At 35.9% G+C, this 27,237-nt stretch overlaps 1 protein-coding gene across 5 annotated transcripts in view; it reads left to right on the top strand.

Annotated features, from left to right (window-relative positions):
* Positions 1 to 9,290: 9,290 nt before the first annotated feature.
* Positions 9,291 to 27,237, top strand: part of LOC127257373 (uncharacterized) — a 31,872-nt gene continuing 13,925 nt past the window's right edge. For 4 of the 5 annotated variants that reach the window (XM_051283763.1, XM_051283762.1, XM_051283761.1 and 1 more), the window contains exons 1-3: positions 9,304 to 9,410; positions 9,496 to 9,583; positions 9,930 to 10,020. In XM_051283763.1, the coding sequence (XP_051139720.1) occupies positions 9,369 to 9,410; positions 9,496 to 9,583; positions 9,930 to 10,020 (221 nt within the window). In that variant the 5' untranslated portion in view covers positions 9,304 to 9,368. Of the gene's footprint in view, positions 9,411 to 9,495; positions 9,584 to 9,929; positions 10,021 to 27,237 lie in introns of all 5 variants that reach the window. The other variant, XM_051283760.1, reaches the window with a different exon arrangement.

Below are 27,237 nucleotides of genomic sequence, written 5' to 3'. Positions count from 1 at the left end.
ACATTTCAAAAATTATGATTATCGGCCAACATTATATTTTTAATATATCCCTATAATAATTATATGCAACAAAAAAACTTACATCCACTAAATGTAAGTCAATGGTTGCGACTCGATGATGCTTCATCGACCACTTCTGATTGCGCTAGTTGCCTCGCACGTTTTTGGCCCCGATCCATTTTATTTCGAATATGTGTAGTGTGATCATGACCTCTTCTTTTAATCCTACGTTGGGTAGGATTGTGTACCAATTGAAACAAAATTGATTCCCAAAATGACTCATTAGGATATGCATGAAATTGAACAGTATATGTGTTTATCCATGAATCAATTGAGTAATAGTCACGCACGTATCGTTTTCCATTCAAATGGAACATACGACACACCTCTAACACATGCAAACATGGTACCCCATCTAATGCCCACCGACCACAAGAGCAAAACTCTTTTTTAATCGAAACAACATGCTCTTTTGATACCTGGCCAACACTATCAAGCATAAATACCTTTGCCTCATATTCATCTTCATTTACCATCAATGCAATATGTTTTCGGCTTTTTTGCTCCGAGTAAAGATACTCTGTGTGTGCCCATGGGGACCATTCATAACCAGAGTCTTGCTTATCTCGAGCATCATGAAGTCGTTTAACAAAAAAAGCAACAACTCGATCGTACATCAATTGTACAAGAACAGTGATAGGTAGTCGTCGAGCCTCTTTCAATACTCCATTGATGCATTCAGACAAATTGGTTGTCAATATACCATGTCGCCACCCTTCATTGTAGGCAAGTGTCCATTTACTCTTCTCAATTTTCATAAGCCAATCATAAGCTGTCGGCTTCAAAAGCTGGATTGCCGCTAATGTTTCGTTAAACTCTGACGGATCAATGGATGCTCCTAACCTCCAACACATATATTTCAACCTTACATATTTAATTTTTTGGTTGAAGTTAGAACATATATGCCGAAGGCAAAATCGATGCCGACCACGAGGTGGGTGAATTGTAGGAATACGATAAACTGCATTCGTGATTCCAACATGTCTATATGAAATTAGACATGTATGATATCTATCCTACACAATATACCTGCATACACAATAATCAAATAAATATCATTACTAGAATTTTCAAAATATATATAATTTACAACCTAATAAATTAAATTACCTGCTTACTAGCTGGAGAAACCACATCCAAGATTCAGTACTCTCTGCATCAACAATAGCAAAGGTTAATGGCAACACATGATGGTTGGCATCTATAGTAGCAGCAATCAACATAACATGCTTGTATTTTGCATATAAATGAGTCCTATCCACACTAATCACATTCTGACAATGACGGTATGCCTTAATACAAGATCCGAATGCCCAAAACACATATCCTAATGTGTATTTCTCTTGATGTGCTACTTCTACATGGGCCCACTCGACAATTGTATTCGGTATGTACTTTTGAAGTGTCTTCATATAAGCTGAAAATTTTTGTACCGAACTCTCCCATGTCCCATAAACATCCTCAATTGCACGTTTTAATCCATATCATGCCTTTGAATAAGATATATCAAAACCATATTCTATTTTCACTGCTATTTTCACATTCGCTAGCTCGTATGCCGAATTTCTACTAACAAACCCCTTCAATAAATCCGCTATCATTTTAACATCCAAGTTGCTATGCTCCAAGGACGCATCATCCGGAATACACGTGTGATCAGGCATCATTGTAATAAGTTGCCAACATTCCAAGTGTGGCTTATATGATGCAGTCACACCCCACCCACAACAATTTTTTCCATAATGCTTACATTTTACCCTAAAAACTGTACGGGTGCTCTTCGTCATCGTATATTCTCTCCCGACCACTCACACCGAGTAATCCTTTATAGCCATTTGCATTTGCTTTTTATCATTGAATGTCATCCCAGAAATCAGAACAATATTATTTTTTGTGTACACATTCCATTTGAAACAAGGAGTATCGTATGTATCTTGTAGAAACTCTTCCCGAGGCAAATTCTGAAAAAATTCAGTTGAGCGATGTTCAACCTCATCCCCTGAAAGTGATATGGTGTGTATTTCGTGACATCTCAATGATCCTAGATTTGGCCATTCAGCAACACCAGCGTTTTCTCTCTCATCATTTTTTCCCCTGCTATTTCATCATCTGATTCTGACAGTGATTTTGGCTCACTACATTCATCTTCACCGATTCCCTCACAATCAACATCTAATATTACTAAATCATCACTTGTTGGATCATGTATTCTGTTGTAATCCACACTAGGAGCATTAACAATTGCATTTTCAGAATTTCTTTGGAATCCAACAAATAATTCCAAACAGTTGTAATCATTGGTTGAATTCAAGAAATGCTCGAGATTAACCGCAGTGATGGTAATTAACCTCGATTTTTTAATACCATGGTCATGCATCCAACTGTATGGCATTTTCAAAATAATAGAATACTGACGTCGATCTTTTCCGGTTGCATTAAAAATAATACCTTCTAAATCTTCAAGTGTACTATTACGTCCAATAAAAGTCATATATTGGGGATCACAGTCATATTCTATTATTCCAGAATTGCGAATAATATTTCCACCCCAATATAATAAAATATCAATATTGCTATTGACACCGGACATCTGTTCAAAAAATAATAATAATAAAATATTAATACTACATTCATAAACAAACACATAAAATTATATAAAAATTAAAAAAATATATAAATTTCATATTAAAATTATCAATATCAAAATAAATAAACAGAAAATAATACAACACGATAAATATATAATGCATAATATTGTATAAATAAATGAAAATTTTTCTAACATTTTATGAAACTAACAAAATATTCTAAATTTTCAATAATATATAAAATTACATGAATACATATAATAAATATTGAAAAAAATAAAAAGAAAAGAAAAACAAAAAGAAAACTTACCGAGGAGGAAGAAGTTGTGGAGAAAAAAACTTATCGTGTGAAAAGTTGTGATACAATTAATGAAGAAAGAGTGAAGATATTTGTGTAATGAATAAAAGAGTTCCCAAAACTTCTTAAATTGGCATTCAAGGAGTTATGAAAGCAAAGACAAAAGAACACAAGAATTTGGTAACCCAGTTGTAATATCTAAATCATATCTAAATCATATCACTAAATTTTAGGATATAATTGAAATTGCTATTAAATTAAGGTTGGGGTGACCAGAACTATCTACACCAAAATGGAGTTCCCAGAACTCCTTAATTTTGTAATCAAAGGAGATCCGGTAACTCCTCAATTTATCAAAATTAAGTAGTTTTTAAAACTACTTTGAGGTCTATTTTTATAAAAATAGTTTTGACTTAGGACATTATTTTAAAAAACCCACAACTTTTTACCTTTTTTAATTAATTTTTTTATTTAAATTCGACTTTTATAAAAACACCCTATACGGCCGTGTAGATACTCTTACAAACCAATTATTTGATAATTATAACAATTATTGTCTAATAAAATATATGTCATAGGTATATCATTTTGTAAAGAATAATTTTGTTTATAATACAATAAATAAAAAATAAAAAAATATAGATATAATATAAATTCATACTCAAATCATAACAATTATTAATTAAAAAATTTAAATTTAATACAAATTTATATTATTATATTTATTACCAATCAAAATTAATACATATTAAAATCCCCCAAACCCAAATCAAACTTACACATAAAATAAACAATAAATTCAAACCCATCTTAAAAGTTAAATCAAATATAAACTCAAACCCAATTTTTTTCAAATAGCCTTAAAAAAACACACTCTTTGATACAGAGAAACGAGGCCAGAGAAATGAAAATGATATCATTTTTCTTGTTTGTTTGAGTCAGAGAAATGGAACTTGAGAAATAAATCATTTACATGGTCTGTTTTCATTTCTCTTCCACGTGCAGAGAAATGGAGAGAAATGGTATTGTAGTATATGTTTTTTTAATTTTTAAAATTTTTTTGTACTATTTAATTTTTATAATTTTTTTAAAATTATATTATTTCAATTTTACAAAAAACAAACTTAATTTATTTTTAAAGTATTTAATTTCTACGATATTTTAAGAAATTGTACTCAAATATAATCTTAAAAAATATCGTATACTCCCTACGTCCCTTAACTATCTATCCATTTTTTTATTTTAGTCCGTCCCAAAACAATATATCAATTTCCTTTTTTAGTAACCCTAATACCTACCTGCCATTAAAGTTACCCTTAAACTTACACTATATTACAAAATTGCCACTACAATAATTATAACCAAATTACAAAATTAAAAATACTACAATTTTTAATTAATAAATCAAACTAAACTTAATTTACAATACCTATTACCAACCACCCCCCCTTGTTTTCCACCAGATCGATCTAGGGTTTTTGAAATCCTCTCATTCCTCACGCAGTGGCCTTCTTCGTTCATTTATCGGCGTTCTTTATATTTTCTCCCAAGTTCTACCTATGATGTCGCTTGCCCCTCGGTCTCCGGCGCCGGCCGAAGGGCGTTCCCCTTTACAGAGGGTTGGACGTCCCTCGAACCGTGATCTGAGTTCTCTAGTTTTCGAATCCGATGGCTTATTTGATTCACTGCTCGATTCCGACAAAATCGTCGAAGAGGTGGCCAGATCTACACCATTAGCCGTCGTTTCGGTTGTTCCCCTTGGTTTCGTTCCCGATTCGGAATCGGAGCAGGAACCGGAGAACGAGCTCCGTTTTACGGCTGTCCGTCGACCTCAAACATTGTTCCGGCGTTTCTCCTGCATGACCCGTCATCGAATGGAAGTGGCTTCCTCGAGCTGCTCTTCGACTCGCGAGGTTGTGCTAAGTATGCTTAGTATTCTTTGTCCTCTCGCAGCCGATAAACCGATGATCCGTGATGGAGGTATCTTCTTGATTCCTATTCCAGATATTTTGTTCTCTTATTTGTAATACTCAAAAGTTTAGAAATTTTTTGTTAGAATTAAATATTTTAAGTCTTCATTTAAAAATTTCAAGTGCTAATGCTGATACTCAATTATGTTGTTTGTAGGCACCCTCACTAACCGTTCGGATTAGGTATTGAGAGTCCCTCAATACGGGAAGTCAATATATACGGCTGAGGTATATTTTCGGCTTACTGTATGCTTTAGCTGGCTTGATATGGATTTACTGGCAATGGGAATATGTGTGGGCAATCGTTGTTGTTAGTTGGAATAGACAGCCTAAGATGATGATATGTTTCCTTTACATTATATCTGAATGTGCCTTGCTTTAATACGAGATTTGGAGACTTATACTAAGTATAATGTCATCACTCGCATTATGTGAGCACTGACCCTTAGTGAATTCATTAAATTGTAAAGTTATTTAGTGAATTCTAACACTCGATGATCATTATAATGAGAAAGTGTTTGTCCTTTGTCTCAAGCTCAATGATGATATTATAATTTGAGAGCCAAAAGCCCCAAACCTACAAAAAAAAAAACTCACTAAATGTTTAACAATACAGTATCTTTCCGCACTCTGTGATGATAATACAATCTGAGAGTGACATCCTTTGTAATGTGTAATGAAATAGTATATGGAAATTGTAATCATAAACATTTAGTGAGAAGGATGATGAGTTTGTATTACAACTACTTTTATATTGTTTTCCAATAACACATCAATAGTTGTTATCAAACTCATTTACAAAAAGACTTCTACTTGCAATTAATTTCATTAAGTTCCACTATTACTTACAAAAAGTGAAAGTTGGGCAAAATATATACCTTCTCAGTCATTCAACTCATTTCCTCAATATACGTAATGAGATCTTCCAAACCTTGAGTGTCATTTGTTTCCATAAGGATGTCAATACTTGACTTGATTAGCTCTCGATCAATCTCCAAGTTTGTAGGCAAATTATTAGTCTTTGCCATAGCCGTTTTACCAATATGAGGAAGTTTGTAGTTATTTCCACCATTGCATACCATAATTTCCCTAAGACATGCCTGCAAACTTAAGAAAACATTGTTCAATGTTGTGTGGGTGAATTCTTCAAATGATTTTGTAACAACAGCAAGCAATTCATCTACTGTACTTGCTGCTATTGTAATTTGTAAGGATTGAATTGCCCGAAACCAGCCCAAGTCATTTATGTTGGTATCCGAGGTGTTTGAGGGCTGGAAAATAAGGTGGATATCAAAGCCATCGGCACTTGCAGCCTTCCTAAAGTCCGGATCATTATCATCAATACGTGGTTTAGCATTATCTTGTTGTATAAGAATCTTTCTACTTTCTGTTTTCGGCCACTTTTTCTTTAATGTTGGAAGTACCTGCAAGTTTTTATAATTTGAAAATAGGCTTTTCAAAATAAAAAATACATTTACTATATAAAAAATGTATACCTGATTGATCATGATAGTTTTTGTGACATCTTTTGTGATTGATTCCAAAGGTTTTGTTTCGAAAGTGCCTGCTGGCCGGTTCTTACTGCTTCTCTTGGCTGGAACGTTATGGGTGAATGGAAAAATTCCTATTTTTCCATCAAATAAACATTTTCCCTCATCTCCATAAATAGGTCTACTTACCGCACAAATGAACATTACTTTTGTAATGAACCTTTTACTTTGGCATGACCTATAAGGTTCTGTTTCATCCGGTGTGAGGTAGTACCTTTTTGTTTGACGTGTCATATAAAACCATTTTTCATCTATATGCACTGTATTTGTCATACTCTTAAACCAAATGACATTCATGTCTGTCCCTATTTCAACCGAATTTAGACTGAACTTCAGCCTACTAATTCGGTTCATTTATGTGAGTGCGGGTTTAATAGCATTACTATGAGGCCTGATCAAGCCTTGTTTGGCCCATCTTTCAACAGTTGTTTTGCTCACACACAATTCCTTAGCCACACTTTGGTAAGAGCCACGCTTGCTATATGGTATGCTTTGCAAGCTTGAACGGTCGAAAATTTTGCTTTTTGGCTGACCTTTTTCAATCATTTGGCTATGTAGTGAAATTGGCATACGTGATTGTTGTTGAAGCACTGCTCGTTGCCATATTTTTTTAACTATAATGCGTGACACTCCAAACTTTACAGCTGCTTCATTTATTTTTCCATGTGGCGGACGACCGTTGCTGCTGTTCGGCAAAAGAAATTGGGCTATATTGTTGAGTTCATCGGTGGTAAGATTTTTTCTTGTCATGTTGAAAGTGGAAAATTATTTTAGATGGCCAAAAACTGTATGAATGATTGGAATTTATAGTTGATGAGGTATAAAAAATTTATATATATTTGGAGGGAGATTAAGTAAAATTTAGGAGGGAAGTGAAACTTTTTCACTCCTAAGTTTTACTGTCTGCTGAGTTGACTGATTTGATACTTTTATTCATTTTTATTTTGCATTTTATTCTATCACTAATTTTTTATTTTATTTTACAGTGTGTTTTTTTTTTTAAAAAAATTATCTTTACTAGTTATAAGGTTTGTGAAATTGGAAGAATATTTAATTTTTAATTCCTATTTTATTCAATGTAATTTTAATTTGGAGATATTTAATTTTACATTTTTTTAGGTTCTAAACTAATTAATGTTGCATTGTAACGGGGATATTATGCCATATTTTGTGAAATTGAACAATATTGTAAAATTAATTTTGTCTTAATTAATTTATTTATTTAGGAATGTAATTTTTTTTAACATGTAATTAATTTTGCCTTAATTTTATTGTCTAATTATTATGGAAGATATTAAGGTTTAGATTACATTACAATTAAATTTTAACTTGAGGGCATTTTAGTCATTTTATTTTTATTTCTACTATATCACACTATAATATTAATATTCCTAAAATCCCGTGGATAAACAAAATGGATAGATAGATTGGGGACGGAGGGAGTATAATTTATAATTTTTTAAAAAAAATTTACCAAAAATATTTTTCATAAATTCTCATTCGTTAAAACTCTATTTTTATCCGGTTAATCATTTATTATTGTTTGATCATTCATATATTGCATTTTTTTTTATATATTTCTCAACTAAATTCTTTGCTTTATTCAGAATTAATTCTCATTCTCTACTAATTTCATTTCTCTCAAATTCCATTATCTACTCTAATTTCTCTGCAATTCTATTTTCTGTACCAAACGCCCCCTGAGGGTGTGTTTGTTTGGGGGATTGGATTTTAAATTCACTGTCCATCCCATTTTTCCCCCAAAAACATCAAATCAAACACTTATTTTTCATTTTTATATTATCTTAAAAATCAATTTTACATTCAAAACATCACATCAACACCTATTTATATCACATCATACAACCATTCAAATTCAAAATTTTTATTATTTAAATCTCAACTCAAAATCCAAATCCCCAAATAAACACAAACTAAGATTAAATATAATTTTAAATTATATTTTATAAAAATAAAATGAGTAAGTAATAGAGCTATAGGAGTAGGAAAAATTGACATAGATGATTTGATACATTTTTAATAAAAGTTCTTGATTTTTTACTTTCTAAAAATTATTATTATTATTATTATATATATATATATATGTATTAATTTTTACTCAATTCTTTATATATTATACTTAAATTATACTATTTATGTTCTACTTTTTGGTTTTTTTTAGATACGAAAATTTAACTATATAAATAATAAATAATTAAAAAATATATTAGTAAAAAGAATTATTGTTTAAAATTAATTATAGATTAAAATTTATATATCTAAATAATATAATTAAAATTTAAAAATTATAAATTATGAAATTTAAAATATGATTAAATTGTATAATTATATTTTTACACTCAAGAGATTACAATTACATAATGATCACTCTTTTAAGTTTAAACATTTTGAATTTGTTTTTGTTTTATGCTCTTATTTTGAAGGAATTTTTTTATATATAAAATATATAAAATTGTATAAATAATACAAAAATAATGAATGTATAATATATTATTTTTTTAAAAAAATATGTTGAGTATTTTTAACAAAAAGAACATTCGTATTATTTTTGATATTTTATATGAAAAATTATATTTCACTATATAATATGAGAAGCAAACCTTTTGGATGTATTTGTTTGAGATTTGGATATTGAGTTTGAAATTTGAATATATATTGAATTAAAATTTGTTGTATAATTTGAGAAGTAAAATTAATTTTTAATATAATATAAAAAAATAAATAAATAATTGATCCACTTTACAAAATTTAATACTAAATGATAAAAATCTCAAAATAACGCACCTTTTAATTTTTCAAACCTGTAATAGTAACTGTTGAATGCGTGCCGCACTTTGATTAACCTCCAGACTCCACAATTTAAGGATTCGAACAAGCAAGAATGGCGGCTCCCGGAAAATGCTTTCTCGTCACCGGCCCTCCGGTAACGTTGTCGATCTAACAAGTTTTGCGTCAGCAAATTTACTGATGATAATTTTCGGCAGCTCTGAGTCTGGTGCATTGTGCAGGGGGTGGGCAAAACCACTTTAATCATCCGAGTGCTGGAGGCTCTCAAACAATCAAATTCCAGCTTAAAGATTCAAGGCTTCTATACTCGTGAGCTTTCATTAATTTTCCTATTGATATATTATTATTTATGATGAATACTTAGTTAGGGATTTCCGTTTTTATGTGCAAGCAAGTTTGTATTCTTAGTGATACTGTTTGTTGAGAGTATGAATTAATGTTGGGAGTCTTACGGGGTGAAGGGCTACTGCACTTCATACTTGGTACTCCACTCCATTTCATATTCAGAACCCCGGAACCCTTCTAACACTCTTGTCAAATTGTTTTCGAACTGTCTGGGGAAAAACCATCAACGCTTCAAAATCATTGATTGGAAATTGGTTGCTGTTTATATGTGAAATATTGAGTGTGATTTGATTTAATTGACTTGGTGTAGGTGAAGTGAGGGAAGGGGCGGAACGTGTAGGGTTTGAAGTGGTTACTATTGACGGTCGTAGAGTCCCTCTTGCATCAACCAATGCGTCCAGGTATTGTTGCTTCGTGTATTCTAGTGTTCACTGTTGTCTAATTGCTTACGTGCACTCTGTTTTTTTCTTTAAAATGGTCTCTACTTTTTGAATATGTGGTGTTGAATCATCATCAGAATACGGTAATACATATATATCTATGTTGAGCAAGGATGGATTTTGTTTATCATGAGAATGCATTTGGCTAATTGTCCTGCACAACTCTCTTGTACTCTACACTTGCACACTCACTTGTACTTCTAATTGATTGTGACTACAATCTTCGTCAAGGCGTCCCCTGTTTATAGGTTGTCTAATCTACTTTCCAAAACACACCAATCCCTAACATTGATAACTCACCAACTGCAATATTAATTATTCACCAAACACATATATTGATTTGCCAATCCCATGCTAATTCAAGTTTAGTTTCCAACAATATATGTATATTGTATTTGGATTGTGCTTTGAAAATTGTTTTACATGCCCTTCTTCAATTATTCATGTAATTTGAGGCTTTGAAACTTCTGTAACCACATGTTTCTAAACAACATAATGTTTTCCTTAGTTTGAGGTAGGGGTTTACAATTTCAGCATTACCATTTCACTAATCAAGTTCAGGAGTTAGTATTTATAGATTATGTTTAGGGTTAATCTGAATTGGGCCCAAACTCCAATAAGCCCATTAGCGTTAACTATCCCTAAAGAAGCTTACACCTCCCACTTGGAGGCTTTCAAACATCTGCCCCACACTGCATAATCTTTGTAAAAATGTGTTGGATTCATAGCGCCTGAGATGTTCTTTAACTTTATTGTTCCTTCACTGATCAATCTTCTGATAAAGTGACATCTTATCTCAATATGTTTCATTTTCCCTTGATAAACCGGATTTTTGACAAGTTAATTGCACTCTCATTGTCACAGTGTCATGAATAGTCTGTCTGCTTTTTTATCCAACTCTAAGAGAAAGTTCTTTAACCAAATTAACTCTTTGCTAGCCTCAGCAACTGCCATATACACAGCTTGTTGTCGAAAGCGCCACACTTTTCTGAAGTTTAGACATCCAGCTAAATGCAGTTCCTCCCAGTGCAAAGCAAAGATATACCCTTCAGTGCTCTTAAGCATCTTTTTGAGAAATAGGTGCTACACCAAAACTTCTTCGAACACCTAAAATAAGGTCAACTCCTAAAGCGTAGTTATATAATGGTTACAACAACCTACTACCAACAGTTCGAATGTAGAAATACAAACAGTAAATGAGCCAAGGGTTTGTTAACCCGGTTCGGTTATAAATCAACCCATATTCTGGGGATACCAATCCAGTAGTTCCACTAATAAGTGCTGATTAAAAAACATAGACAAACCACAACTTCTTCCTTTTAGAATTGTTACCTTGGAAACTCCTCTACAAGCTTACGTTGTTACGAACTCGTATTGACAACTACCATAGAGCAGGGCTGGTCAGAATCTGGACATCTCTTCTAATTGGAACTTCAATAACTCTTTCTTTTGGTGAACTCTCTGGTGGGTTAAAGTGATAAACACTCACTCAGAACATAGAGAAGAGAAGGGGCAGGGAGCATCGAACAACTCTTTGTCTCTCTAAGCAAAACTCACAAAACCCTACTAAGAACCAAAAACCCTTCCCGGTTTACAAAACCAAAATCCATGTTGTGCATGCAAAACGAAACCAATTAAATCCCTTCGTATATAAATGGAATGGTGTGTTCTTACATGATTCTGATGCCAAGTTGACCACCCCAATTCATTCTTTTTGTCTTGAGTGTCATCTAACCTAAGAAAGAAAAAATCACGAACATACAAGAGTTCCAGTCTGATAGTTGCAACAACAGGCTGGGTCAACTTATTGTTTATGGATTTTGGCGACGACAGCAGCAGGAACGAAGGGAAGTGCCCATATGCCAAAACGGGCAAGGGAATTTCATCTTCCAGCATTCTCCATTTTTTGGCATATGGGACTTCGCCCAATGTGCAGGAGAAGGACTCCCACACCCTACCAAACAATCTAATAATTGGAAAAATAAGTTTATCACTTCGTTACAGGCCAAAACAATATAAAGGCTATAGGCAGCCTTACCCAATAGGATGGTTGTGATTACAACCAACACACAACCACCACAACAGTCAAAACACAAAATAAAAAACAACTTGCCACTAGTTCAAGAAGCATCAGCAGAACAACAGCAGAATCCATAAGCTCCTTCCTGAGCTCCCCTTAACCTGCACATCTCTCCCTCTCTAGGAGCAGATGCCAAAAAACAAACAGCACGATGATCTAAAAGGACTTCGAGTCCTCTTCCTCTTCCTTATCAAGGGCAAAAACGACATTTGGAAGTAAACTGATAGCACGGGACATTTTTGGCGGTGATCACCCAAGGCGACCATGATGGCCAACTGCTCTTGGATGACTTCCTGCAGCAGCCGGCGAGCTTCCAAGAGTTGACTAGTGACATCCAGTGGGGCGTCCTCGACAATGTCATTGTGAAGCCGCAAAATGTTAGGCTTCAGTTTGAATACACCGAGTTAGACTACATCTTCAATTGGATCAAGCACGATCCCATTCTCTTTCAGCAGAAAGGTTATCAAGGCGGGGTATAGTAGCTTAGTGGCTTCAAACTTCTGACCCCGGCATACTTGATCATCTTGGACAGCACCACAAAGCCAAAGTTGATGTTAGGACAAAATTTGTCAACGGAGTACATCAACTTACCCATCCCAGAACCAATGCTTGAAACATTGCTTGTTGGGAACACATTCAAAGCATAGAACCTAAAGAGGCACCGGAACTTTAGTGTGTATTCTATTGCATCAAGTCATTTCCTTCCGAAATCTCCAAATTTTCTAGCAGACAGATAGAGAGCCACATCTCTGTTTGATTCCTTCATCAATGCAGATGGGAGTTCTCCAGGTTGTCCTGAGCCAGTTTTAACAACTTGTTGATGACTCGAGGGCTCAACTTAAATACTTTTCCTCGAACATAGGCCCTGTGGAATGATAACTCTAAATAATAGCATATTTTTCGCTTAACAAAATTGTGTATTACTTAAATTTTTATGTGAAAACCATCACAATATCTGATTCATGACATACTTTATTGAATTATTTAGCTTGGTATGATCTAGAGCGCGTCTGTTGAGATTATTAACGTTTTTGGCCTGTTTAAGCGATGTTTCTAGTCTAGAAAGCCAAGTGTCAAACGACGGCGTCTTCGCTCGACAAGCGATGCCCCTTCTGCTCAAGCCAGCGCTAGCGACCAGACATCCACCGTAGCGAAGCGAGAGTGAACCACTCCATAAATTCACCAAGTGTTCATCTTTCAGCGGTTTAGCCATTCCGATACCAGCCAGTGACGATAGCATCACTTAAGCTGAGCTGATGCCCTCAAGCCATCTAGGCAAGAGAGGAAGGTTTGCACCATTATATTCTAAAGTGAGCAAAGCGGCACTCAGGGAGTTACGGCCGGTGCAACTGCTCCAACAGATTAACCGCTACAAACTGCCTAACTGCCTAAGCAGTTTCAACTGCCGCTTAACTGCTTTGCAAATGCTATCTCCACAGATCTATAAATAGGGACAACAACCTTTTATAAAGAAAATATACATACTTTCAAGTATAGGTTTTTCTGCAGATTTTTAGAGCTCCAACCCTGTAAGGGAGTTCTATAGTTAGTAATGACCAGAGAAGTTGAATTTTCTCCTCCTCTGGCCGCTCACCTCAATTTTCTCCTCCTCTGGCCGCTCACCTCTTATTGCTTTTTAGATTAGTTTTTACTGCTTTGTTCCTGCTTTGATTTACTGTTTTCATAATGTAGAACCTTTCTGTTTCATGTAGTATGTAATGAAATCTCAAGATTTCTCCGCTATCGCCTCTATCCAAGGATCATATTTGCATTTAAACATTTGGATTAGAATTCTATTTCACTGTGGAAGAACAAAGAAGAATCGACTATTTTAGCCTAGTTTCGCATAGTATTCATTAACATATTCTAGTTAGTTCAGTGTAGTTAAGTACGCGGAGCCTTGTCGACACTGCTTAGCTACTGTTCTGAATTTGATTCTGATTAATAGAGGTAACACAAGGGTAAAACCACTAATGGGATATAGATTGGGATAATTTACTAGGCATAGGCGTGGATCTATCAGGCCACAAAACTTCTAGCGACAGTAGATTTTCTTGCGTATAATATTCTAATTCTAGGCGTCATTGAAGTCTTGTTGTAAATCCCTTAAGGTCGAGTACCAGCGAAGTTGTTTTCTATTTTTAATAGTTTTATGCAATTATAGTCACTTCTTCTACCGTTACGTTTTATAAATATATGTTTCGCTCACTCACAATCCTCATTCACTCATTTCATTCATGAGAATCTAGCCATCTTTTAACAAACAGATCAGACTCAACATCATCTGAACGCCCTTACCGCTCACCTATTATCATACATTATATATAACTATAATCTATTACCCTTCGCCTCCGCTCACAACTGCTCTTGTTGTATCCATCGCTCGCTCTTTGCATCCACTGCTTACGCTTCGAACTGCTCCGCTTTACTTGCTTTCCTTTACTTTTTGCCTCAGTTAATATTCGGCTCCCTCGCAAGCGAGCCACTTTTTCCCGCTTTTCCAATGCATATCACTGGTTCAGCCTCTTGATTAAATTTCTCGACTTAAAATCCCTATGTTTGACCTGGAAGCTCACCAATCAAATAGTATAAATAATTATGATAAGCGATTCAGGGTCTACAACTACATTTCTTAATCCTTATCTAACCATGCACAATATTGCATACTTCACTCTATTTTCATAATTAACTCTGTGTACTTAAATAAAAAATCGTCCTTATCATGGAACCATGGGGTTCCCTCATCCAGACAAGTTAGCATAAAATTATTTGAGAAGCTTTGGACTTTACCTTTTAAAGTTTACAACCCAATGAAATAGGCTTTTCTTTCGAAGATAATCCGAGAAGCCGACTTCCACATGCTCACTGTCAGTAAATTGCTTCTCAGCTACAAATCCACGATTTGCTAGGACATCATACTCAAAGGCTTCAGCAAAGTCATCAAAGTGAGTAATGTCCATCGCTTGGTCATGAGAGATTGGACGAGATCCCTCATCCTTCTTGCGGGACTTTGATTTCCTTGGCTTCGATCCTTTCTTAAAAGCAACGCTTTTAAGCCTCTTTCCAGATTGGCCAAGAGCAACAGCAGAAGACTTCTTCTTTTTACCACCCTTCTTTACTGGAGGAGTAGTGGCCCTTCTTTACTAAAGGAGGAGTAGGTTCTGTATCCTCAGCCTCACTCTCACCTGTTGTGCTTCAGGTGTGGCCACAATTTCCTCACCACCTTCCTCATGACCTGCAGACTAGACAGATTCCTCATGTTAAAGAGGTAATTCTCCATAGCCCTTTCAATGATATCATCAAGACTGTCATCAACAATAGATTCATTAAGATCGAGATTGGTACCTTCTTGATCAGCAACAACATCGGTTTCCTTGGTAGCTTCTTTCTCTACTGCAGCTTCAGTAGGAATGGTATCACTTTCATTCCTCTGTTCCTCATTAGTATTTCCACCAGTGGTTTGTTGACCCCTGGTTGTAGTGTCAACATTCTCATCAGCAACAACAACGGAAGGAACATCTTCAACAGATTGCCCTTCAACAACAGGTTGTTCCTTGGCAGTATCTCCAGACTTCTCAACCTCTCCAGCCTCACCAGCACGGGCTTCATCTTCCTGATTTTCCTCTTGAACTACTGGAGCAGTCTCTTCTGGACCACTGGGTTGATCACTCAGAGATTGCAGGGTGGTTACAGCAGCAACTTCTTCCATCTCATTCTGGCTACTTTCTTCCATAGAGGTAACTGCAGTAATTGGCTCGGCAAGGAAAACCGGTCCAGGGAGATCCCGGAGTCCGGGGCAGGACTAATATACCACGTCGTCCTCTACGACCTCTCCCACGAGCTCGACCACGACCACGTCGACCACCTTTGTTCCAATTCTTGGATCTCTTCCAAAATGTGTACGAGCCATGACTTTTTCACATGGAGGATATTAATTCGCGGATGAAAATTTGTATGGAGGAGGTTATCTCCACTAATTCATGCAATATATAAATAACCAAGGTAGTGGAGGAAAGTTATGACTTCCAATTTGAATTTCAAATTCGAAATTCTCCCTCTAAAACTATCAATTCCCCAAAAGGCTGTGATTACAGCGGTAATTGCGACGGCCCTGACAACTTCCAGTCAAACCAACCTTTTTGGCATAAAATCCTTTTTCACCAATAAATATTTTCTTGCCATTTTTCTGAAATTCCTTATCCCCAAAATATTTAATCTATAATTTCCACCAATAAAATCAAACAACAAACTAAATTGGAGACATTTATTATTCTACCCATGCATGCAACATCAAAAAGGGCATGAATACATACCCAATTCTCTTTGTAGCTTTTTGAATCGATCTGCATCCAAAGCCTTCGTGAGTATGTTTGCCTTCTGTTCAATCGTTCTAACATATTAGCATATCACATACACCATTCTCCACCAAATCCTTTATGAAATGGTAACTAGTATCAATATGCTTTGTCCTTACATGCTGCATCGGGTTTTTGGAAATATTGATGGCACTTGAATTAACACTGAATAAGGTGAATGTATCTTGAATAATCCCATACTCATGCAACATTTGACAGATCCATAACAGTTTGGCACAACAACTTCCCGCCGCACTGTATTCTGCCTCAGCAGTGGATAATGCATAGAGTTTTGTTTCTTTGAACTCCAACTCACAAGATTGTCTCCGATATAAAAGCATCCACTTGTTGTGCTTTTCCTATCATCACAACATCCAACCCAATCCGAGTCTGTAAACCCAATAAGATCAAGGCTAGACCTGTTCGAATATCACAAAAGTTCTGAGGTTCCTTTGATATATCTGAGAATTCTCTTTGCAGCCTTCAAATGAGATTCCTTTGGTGTTGATTGGAATCTCGCGCACACGCCAACACTAAAAGGGATGTCCGGGCGACTAGCAGTCAAGTATAGCATACTTCCAATCATACTTCTATAAAGTTTCTGATCAACTGGCTTCTTATCTTCATCCTTACAGTTTATCTTGTTGTCCCAAAGGTGTTCTAACAACCTTCGAATCCTAAAGTCCAAACTTCTCAATCATGTTTTAAGCGCACTTCGTCTGACTATGAAAAACTCCATCATCTAGCTGCTTAGCATGTAATCTCAGAAAGTAATTAAGTTGATCAATCACACTCATCCCAAATTCAGCTTCCATGAACCTTACAAATTCATTTTTCAAGGATTCGGCCGTGGATCCAATTCGTCTTGCATTTCATTAATCCAATATTCATCCTTGAGAGCCTCATCAATTGTCTTTGGTTCAACTATTGAAACAAAGCAATTCATACTAGACAGACCCTTAAAGTCAATCTGTTTACCTCGAGTTAATCGACCACCTTTCGGATCACCAATAACTGCATCGATTGGATGAATGTGTGGAACTCTCGAACCATATCTTTTCACTTCTGCATCAAATTCAGTCTCAACAGTTAGTTGGTTGTAGTAACATTTGTTGAACACTCTAGTTTTGACTAGTCAAATCTGATTGAACTTCAATTGCATCATTGTCACCAGTCTGAGGTGGATCATTATGAATCTGAGGAATGTTCTGAACACTTGGAGGATTTTGAATCACTTTGGTAGTTGTGGCATCATCATCATCACTTGGGTGTACGAATTTCTTCTCCGAAATAGCATAATCAAATATCACATTTACTGATTCCATCACTTTCTTGGTTCAATTGTTGTAGACTCTGTAAGCTCTTGAATTCAGAGAGTATCCCAAGAATATACCTTCATCTGATCGAGTGTCAAACTTATGCAATTGATCCGTGTCCTTTATGATATAGCACTTGCATCCAAATGTATGAGAGTACGAAACATTTGATTTCTTTCCAGTCCAGATTTCATATGGTGTCTTTTCTGTATAAGGCCTGAGATAAACCCGATTGATCACATAACAAGTTGTGTTAACAACTTCAGCCCACATAAATTTAGCAACTCCCTTGGCATGTATAATCGACCTAGCCATCTCTTGTAGAGTTCAATTCTTTCTCTCCATCGCTCCATTTTGTTGTGAAGTCTTCAGGGCTGAATGTTCGTGCTTAATTCTAAGTCCATTGAAGAATGCAGCAAACCTCTGATTTTCGAACTCCTTTCGATGATCAGTTCTTAGCCTATCTATCTTCGATTTCTTCTCATTCATGAGCCTTGTATCCAATTTTTCAAAAGCATAAAAGGTATCACTATTTTCATGTAAGAAATCAACCCATGTATATCTGAAAAAGTTATCACCACAGACTAAAATATACCTCTTACCTCCAAGGCTACAAACATCAATTACAACAGCTCCAGACAATAGTTGCTAACATGTTCTACAGACGAATAAACAACTCTCTTTTGTTTTCCTTTTGCACAGTCACCACAGATAGTACTGGGCATTTTCGAAAATCTGGGTAATCCTCTGATAGGGGGGCCTCGCTGTCGCCTTTGGCTCGAGCTACTTTTTCTTCTGGGATTTTGTAGCTCCAATTTTGCTGATTCTCAACATGTTCTGCAGATTAACATGACCCAATCTGGTGTGCCAAAGTATAGTCTCATCATCTTTCAAAATCAATGCTTTCATTCTAGGGTACTTAAGCAAGTAGTAGTTGTTCTTTGATCAGATACCAAGTCATCACACATTTTTTTTTGTAAATTCACATGCAAGTCATCATCAATGAGTTGACTAATATTGATCAAGTTTGTGGTAAGTCCCTCAACATAGTAGACTTTCGACAATCTTGGAATCCCTTCATTTTCAAGAACACTATAGCCACTTATCTTCCCTTTCGCACAATCACCAAAGATAACATCTCCAATTATGTGTTCAACCAAATTCTTCAAAACTTCCTTTTGATTCGTCATGTTTTGAGAGCATCCACTATCAAAATACCATAAATCCGCTCGGGTAGACTCTTGATTTGACAAGATCACATTGCATTCCAACTGTTTATGATTTTCCTTAGGCATCCACACCAATCTGACTCTGATGTTTTGTTTCAATCCTTCAGTAGGCCATTGAATGTGCCTTCCATTCCTAAAATCCTTGCAGTACTTGCAGTAAGTAGGTCGTAATAATATCGATCTGTCATTCTGAGTTCTTCTTCGGTTTCTGTTCTAATTTATGTTTATGGTCTTCTTTGTGTTCTGTTTCTTAGCAGGTGCTGATTTCTTCTCTGGAAGTTTGACATTAGTTACCATACCATCACAGACAAATGTAGTTGGTTTACTTTGAGAGAGGATTCACTAACCTTTCCGAAGATGATCATTTTCATCGTTCAGCTTTAGATTCTCATATTTAAGTTTCTCTTTCAAATGTCCCCTTCTTGGTATCCTTTCTCAACTTCTCAATCTTTACCTCAATTTTTTTTTTCCTTCTTCTGATCTTCCAGTCGGTAGATTGTGTCCAATAGCTCTTTGTTTTTCACCACAATTTTCTTTTGTTCGGCTACCATCTCCTCTAAGCTTCAACCAACTCATCATCATCAAGTTCCCTTGACTCAGTAGTTTTAGTACTAGAACCTTCATTTTCTTTGTTATTTTGCAGACACAATAAACTTCTTAAATCCATCATCGAACTTTTCTTTGGGCTTGCTGTAAGTTGATGGTTTTTGCTCAGGGTATTTCGTTGTGAACTTGATGTATTCACACCTTGGGTCTGTTCTAGAACTTTCCATACTTCAACTTGGCTACTCGTTTCCCACTTATCATCATTGAAAGTTTTCGACTCAACAGAGCCATTTCCTCATCATATTCAATCAGCTCCATGTCTTCAGCACTTAACGCCATACTTTTAGGAGTTTCATCCTCAAAATAGTTCATTTCATAACTCACCAATGCACCAGACAAGTCATCCAAAGCCATATCTTTCAGCTTTGGGGTTCATCGAACATAATAACCTTTGATTTGAAGTTCTTGGTAAGTGTCCTCAACATCTTTCTCACCAGTCTTCTTTCTTCGACGTGCATTCCCAATGCTTCAGCTTGGTTGACAATATCTTTAAAGCGATTGCACTATTTTGCAATTGTCTCATCTTCATTCATTTTCAGCTCTTCGAACATTGCTTCAACACACTTCAGCTTCGATTCTTTGACTTGAACTGACCATCCGAATGAATTTTTCAAAATCTCCCAAGCTTCCTTAGCAATCTTATAGTTGGATATAAACTTCGATTGATTTTCATCCACAACATTAAGAAGGTGTTTGGGAAAGAGCGTTTTGAAGAGCTTTTAGCTTATTGAACAGCTTTTAGTTGTTTGACCAATCAAAAAGTTATTTAGGTGTTTGGTAAATTAGCTTTTTCAAAGAGCTTTTTGGACCAAAAACGCTAATTTCTCAAAAGCTCATCTACCCAGCGTTTTGAAAGAGTTTCTTCATTTTAATTTTGGTTATTCTTTATTTACCCTTAAAACTTAATTATTTATTTTATACATATAAATATATTTGTATAGCAGTATTTATTAATTATTTTTAATATATTTAATTTATTAAATTATATTTTTATTTTTGTAAATTTAAAATAATTACTATTATTAATTATTACATATAAATTATTTTATTTTTAAAATATATAAATTTTTAAAACTAAATCAAATAGAAAAAACATAGGCTATTAATTTATTTATATATATTAAAACAATAATTAACATAATAAAAATATATATACGAAAGATTTATTATTTTATATTTTACATAATTTCAATAAAAAATTATTACTTTTTAGTAAAAATAATTTTATCAGATCTAAATAATAAAAATAAATATTTTATAATATTTTTATAATTTTCAATAATTAATAACAAAAATTCTTATAAATTTTAAACCAAAATGAGCAAAATTAAATATTTAAAAAAATAACATATCAATATCCTTAATAGTCATTTTATGTATAAACAGCTAATGTAAAACAGTTGTTTTACCGAACACTTTAATACAAACTGCTAATTGAATGAACTAGCCAAACCTGCTAATTGAATCAGCTAACAACTAAAAGCTATCAGCTAATTGTCAAACGCACCCTAAAAATTGAGTAAATAGCTTTTGAGTTGGCAATTCTACCAGCTTTCTCATTCAAAGTCTATTCTCTCTTCGGTTTCTTTACAACAATAGGAAGGCCTTCATCCTTGTTTCTGCGAGCTCAACTTTTCGAAACTCTCTTTTGATTTCTCCCTTTCAGAATTCCTTCAACCTTGAGTAGCTCAGCCACCAGTCGTCCACAGAATACCTCTGAGGAGATTCGTCTGTATACTCAAATCTTAGGCAGTCCTCTGCAAACAATGGGATATAACTGTGGAATTCTACTGATTTCAGCCACCTCAATTCAACCCAATTCTCTTGTCAACTCCAACAACCTCCTCATTCGTAATACTCTGTGGGTGGCGCTAGCTCAACCAGTTCTCCTGAGTGGAAGTCCACCTCCTCTGAACTTTCCTTCCAATTTTTTTATTTATCTCTTCGAAATCCCTCGTCACACTATCGCTCACTAGCTTCCTTGTGGGATCTATGGTCGTGCTTGAAACAGCCTAGCGCGTTTTCTTCGGTTCTTAAAATAGAGCACAGATAGAAAATCTCAAACCCGCAATATTAGTTCAAAATTGACAAACAATTTAAGAAAACAGAATGATATATTCCTAATATTAGCTGATTAGAACCCTATTCTCTCGTCCCACAACAAAGTGAAAAAGTTCACAGAGAGCTTCGTTGTAAAAAAGGTGAAAAGAACAAATCGACTTTTTGACCATAGATTTTTGCAAAATTAAACCGTAGAAAGCTCGGAAATCAGTTATTATATCTGAATCCAAAAAGTAGCATACTTAGATTCACAAAAAATCAAGTTCTAGTAATTTCTCAAAGGTCCGAAGAACAATGAGTTTTCACGATAAAATTTTTTATTTTGTGCTATTGAGTGTGAAGCCAGTGTGAATCGAGGAAGAAAAACAACAATTAGACCAAGGCGAACTTAGATCTTATTTCAGATTTTCCTAAAATTTGTTGGAGAAAACTTCGATTTTTGAATTTGGAAATATGGAGAAATGGCGGTTTCTAAAGCTTCTTCAGAATGTTATTGCTAGGGTAAAGCTGGAAATGACTAGGTGAGGGGGTATTTATAGGCGAGAAGTTCTCGCTTATGTGGGTGGGCTTTGAAGCGGTGAGTGGATTGGCCACTACTTGTGACAATCTAGTATTATTATAAAAGCATAAGGGTGGGTTATCAGGGCGAGACGAGCGGGTAAGGACAGACTCCTCTGTCCTAAAAATCCTAAGTGTGACCAGACAAATGATGGACAACGGTACTAGACAAGCGAGCTATGCTCCTCTAGCATATATCAAAATAAAACGAGCAGGAATGATGGATGGCTTGGGTCAGACTCAGACTTAGAGGTTAAAAACTAAGTTATTCTACGAAAGCGGCAATAATGCAGTAAAACCTAATCTAATGAAGCGATTAAATTCTATCTATTGAAATCGATAAACTAATTTAAGAAAGCGATAAATTGGTCTTACTAGAGCGGTAATCTATTAAAATCTATAGCCTAGAGGAAAATGAGAAAGTGTCCGCTGGCGAGCGGGATTTCTACCTAATTCTAACAGACTTAAATAATCTAGAAAAGCAATAAAATCATCGTAGAAGAGCGATGGGTCTAACTATGAAGCAATAATCTAGACTATAAAAGTTGTAAGTTATTCTAGAAAAGTAATAAAAAAACTAAACTAGAAAGCAATAAAGAATGCAGTAAGTTTTGGGGGCGAATATTATATAGGCAATTCTAGATTTGGGTTTAACACTGAACATAGAGCAAGCTTGTTGCCTTCATCGTTGATGATAGTTCTAGGAACTCCAAACCTTGGAATGAGAGTATATTTAAAGAAGCGAATGACTGAGCGAGAATCATTAGTAGGGAGCGCTTGCGTTTCGACCCATTTGCTCACATAATCCACAGCCACCAGGATATACAACTTTCCATTAGAGTTCGGAAAAGGTCCCATCCAATCTATTCTCTAAACATCGAAAATATCAACGAACAAGATTCCATTCTGAGGCACCTCATCTCTCTTCGAGATAGACCCTAATCTCTAACATTTGTCGTAAGCCTTAGCAAAGACATCTGCATCTTTCTGTAGGGTTGGCCAGTAAAAGCCTAACTGCGAAGTCCTACCGAAAGAACTCTAGAGTTAAGTTTGCTTGCCCTAAAGTAATTTGAGCGATGGGTGACCCCCTGAGAAGTCTCCCAGGGTCCTCATGAGTGAGGACAAAGCGCGCTAGAAGGACTCGTGTTGATTTGTGGGGCCAGTCTACGATCCCGACACACCCGGCTTTGCGTGACTTGTGAGTTGGGGTATCACAGCCAGTCTGCAATCGCGATATGCTCGGCTTTGCGTGGTTTGCAGGCCGGGGTGTCGCTCAAACTCGCTGTGGTATCACTGCCAGTCTGCAATCCCGATATGCTCGGTTTTGCATGGTTTGCAGGCCGGGGTGTCACTCAAACTCGCTGTGGTATCACTGGCAGTCTACAATCCTGATATGCTCGGCTTTGCGTGGTTTGCGGGCCAGGGTATCACACAAACTCTCCAACTTCTTCCAGAGGCCAACAACAGTTTGCTGATTGGAAACTTCGATGATTACATCATCAGACAGACACATAATGATTTTTGAGTGGGCCTTCTCCTCTGCGGTTTTCCACTATTTTTCATCTGCGTCTTTACCTCTCGGTTTTCCAGATAACGGCGTCCACAAACCCTGTTGCATTAGCAAAGATCGCATCTTAATTTGCCATAAGATAAAAACTATTTCTCCTGGTGAATTTGTCAACCTTTACGTTGAAAGCAAATATTGTTGATCGACTCACGAAACCCTAACAGAGCGGAAATAAGCAAAACCCTGATCGAAACGACCAGGCTCTAATACGAGTTTGTTGTGATGGATTAAAGTTAGTGATCAAATAACAAACAGAAAACGTAAAGAAGACACAGATTTACGTGATTTACAAACAACATATTGGCTACATCCACGAGCAGAAATAGAGAACATATTTATTGAGGACGGCTAGGTTACAGATTACAGAGTCGAGACACTTGATATCCAAATCATAACTCTGAACCTAGGATATAATATCTAATATCCAAATCATAACCCTAGAGGCATATCAACAAATCTACATCTTGATTTGAATCCTACTTTCAAATGGATCATTACAATGCCAGATGAACAAGTGACAAACTAGCTTCAAGGCATATCAACAACTTGAGGGTGGCAAGGAAAGGTCTTCCCAATAATTGGAATGCTGAGGTCTTCGCTCATTTACATTATGATGAAATCTGTAGGGAAGATAAATTTTTTCACTTGCACCCGTACATCATAAATAATCCATTTTCGGGAGTCTTATTGATTTTTCCGCAAGTTGAATTACAGTACGGCATGGCTCAAGCTCATAAAGTCCTAATTTACTGAAAAGTAAAAGACATAAGATTGATGCTAGCTCCTAAATCACATACTATCCTAATCGGCTTCAGATTGCCTATAGTACAAACAATAATAAAACTCCCAGGATCGCTTAATTTCTTTGGAGATCTTTTGTGAACATCGCGTTGTACACATCCTCAAGCTGAACAACTACATCAACTTCAAGAATGTACGTCTTTTATTGATGATATCCTTGATAAAGTTAGCGTAATATGCCATTTGTAGCAAAGCATCAACAAAAGGAATAGGTCTTGAGATTACGGAAGTGTGCACAGACTTTTCAAACTCTTAGAGTTGTCTTTCTTTCTGAGCCTCATGGGGAAGGGAGCTCTAGCTCTCTCTTGTGATGACTCCTTCCTTGTCTATGTTGCTACTTGAGCGGGTTTGGTCGCTCGTGGCTCAGCTGGACTAACTTTCTCAAGTGGGGCTTGATTATTCTCATCCTAGGTAATGTATTTAAAGCAATAAGAGAATGAAAGCGATCAATACCTCCGTTAGGAAGCAGAGGTGATGAGGTGCGTTTCCTTGTCCATGTTTCCACAGCCTTTGCTTGATTCTGAATAGTTTCGACTATCCCAGCCAGGGTTCCCTTCTGCTTCAGCTTTAGTGCCTCAGCTATCTGCCCGAGCTGCATCTCCAACAGTTTGATCGAGGTAGATGTATTTCTCTGGAACTCCTCGTTGTGGAAAGTTCTTCAGAAGAATTAATTATCAAAGTCTAATTTCGCGTCGTATTCATTAACAGATTTTAGGTAGCTCAATGTAGTTAATTACATGAGAGCCTTGTCGACTTGCTTAATTACTGATTTGAATTCAATTTTAATTAAAGAGATGTATCATAAAGGTAGCCACTAATGAAACAAAATTTGAAATAATTAATTGGACATAGACGCTTGTCTATCGAGTCTCGGAAATATCTAGCGACAATAGTTTTTTTTACTTATAATATTCTGAATCTGGGAGTCATTGAAGTCTTATTGTAAATTCCTTTTAAAGTCAAGTACCAGCAATTCAAAAATCTGATTTAAATGAAAATATGATTACATGCATTTCTTCTGTCATTTCGTGTTATATATATATGTTCCACTACTTTGTTTCATCATTCACTCATTTCACCCATGAAAATCTACTCATTAAGGAATGCACCGATCACGCACAAACATCTATGTTCATTCTTATCGTTGATTTAATATCGCTCATTTACACACTATCATTATCTTCCGCCGCTCGCCAACCATCTCTCACTTATATGTATACCGCTCAATCACCATCCCTACCGCTCCACTCACAAGCGCACTCACCGCTCGTAAACCATCACTCCGCTCACTGCCGCTGCCCGCTCACCTTTAATTACATTTGTACAATTTATAGCTTTCGGCTTGCTCGCCAGCGAGCTACTTTAACGCTTTTCCGATTCAGCCAGACTCAATTAATATTTCTTGATTTAATTTCATAACTTAAAATCTTTGTATTCGACCTGAAAACTCACCAATTAAATATTATAAAATCAATTATGATACAACATTTTAAGGTCTACAACCACATCATTTTCATAAATAATATATCTGATCATTTTCCATAATCTATGATCCAATATTATATTAATTCATAAAAAATCCATATTAATGCCAAAAAGCTAATTCTGAACAGATCATAATTTGACGCCGTGAGATTTTAACTTTAAGAAATCAAATATCTGGAATATTTGAGCTCTGCGCCATAATTTAGTTAAATTCTGTCAATTTTATTTTATTATTCTCTTTCTGACTTGTTGGCTTGATGTGGCAATCATTAATTCAGGGGTAGACATTTTCAGCAGGAAACCAGTCCTACTCCATCTTCCGACACTCAGAGACGTCTGTTTCGTGAACTTACTAGAGAAAGGATAATGGTAACCAACGGAAATTCTACTGCCCATGCTCCCGCTGCCCCTGTTCTCCCTACTGCCACTGGGACATCCAATAACACTGCCACAACAACCCCATTGTGGCCCAACAACTACTATTCCACATGTCCTGACAACTACTGACATATTGTTAGGACGTTGGCTAGCATGCAACAAGGAATGACTGACCTGCAAGAGTACCTCATCCAGGTTGAGCAGACTCAAGCTACTCAGGTTGCGCTCTTGTTGCCCAAGCGGCTCAAACTGCTCACGCTGCTGCGAATCCCACAAACACTCTACCTCCGCCTATTGTCAAGCTGCAATAGAGGCAAATTCGAGGGTACAGGACTGGTAATTGCCCAACTGCAAAGGTCCCCATAGACTCTCATTATCAATCCCTGCTTAATGTGACTCTGATCATGAGTACGACGCCCAGAGGATATAGCAACTATAAATTGAAACCAACGCTGATAGGGCTGGCTAGCCATAACGAGTTCCATGGGTTGCTCAATAAAAGCCCGTACGAGCACCTTCAAAACTTTAACAGGATTGCTGCCACATCAAAGGCACATGGAATCTTGGAGGATGATGCCAAGTTACTTTTGTTCCTTTTTCCTTAACAGGTAAAGCGAGGAAGTGGTTTGATACTCTCAGCCCACCTGCCTCAACATTCAAGGAAACGGCTCAATCCTTTGTGAGCAAGTACCATCCTATTTCGAAAACCATCAGCCAAGTGACAAAATTCTGAATTTTAAGA

Source organism: Andrographis paniculata, unplaced genomic scaffold (assembly GCF_009805555.1).
Source record: "Andrographis paniculata isolate CXL003 unplaced genomic scaffold, ASM980555v1 Contig57END, whole genome shotgun sequence".
NCBI lineage: Eukaryota > Viridiplantae > Streptophyta > Magnoliopsida > Lamiales > Acanthaceae > Andrographis > Andrographis paniculata.
This window is presented reverse-complemented; position numbering and strand designations above follow the sequence as displayed.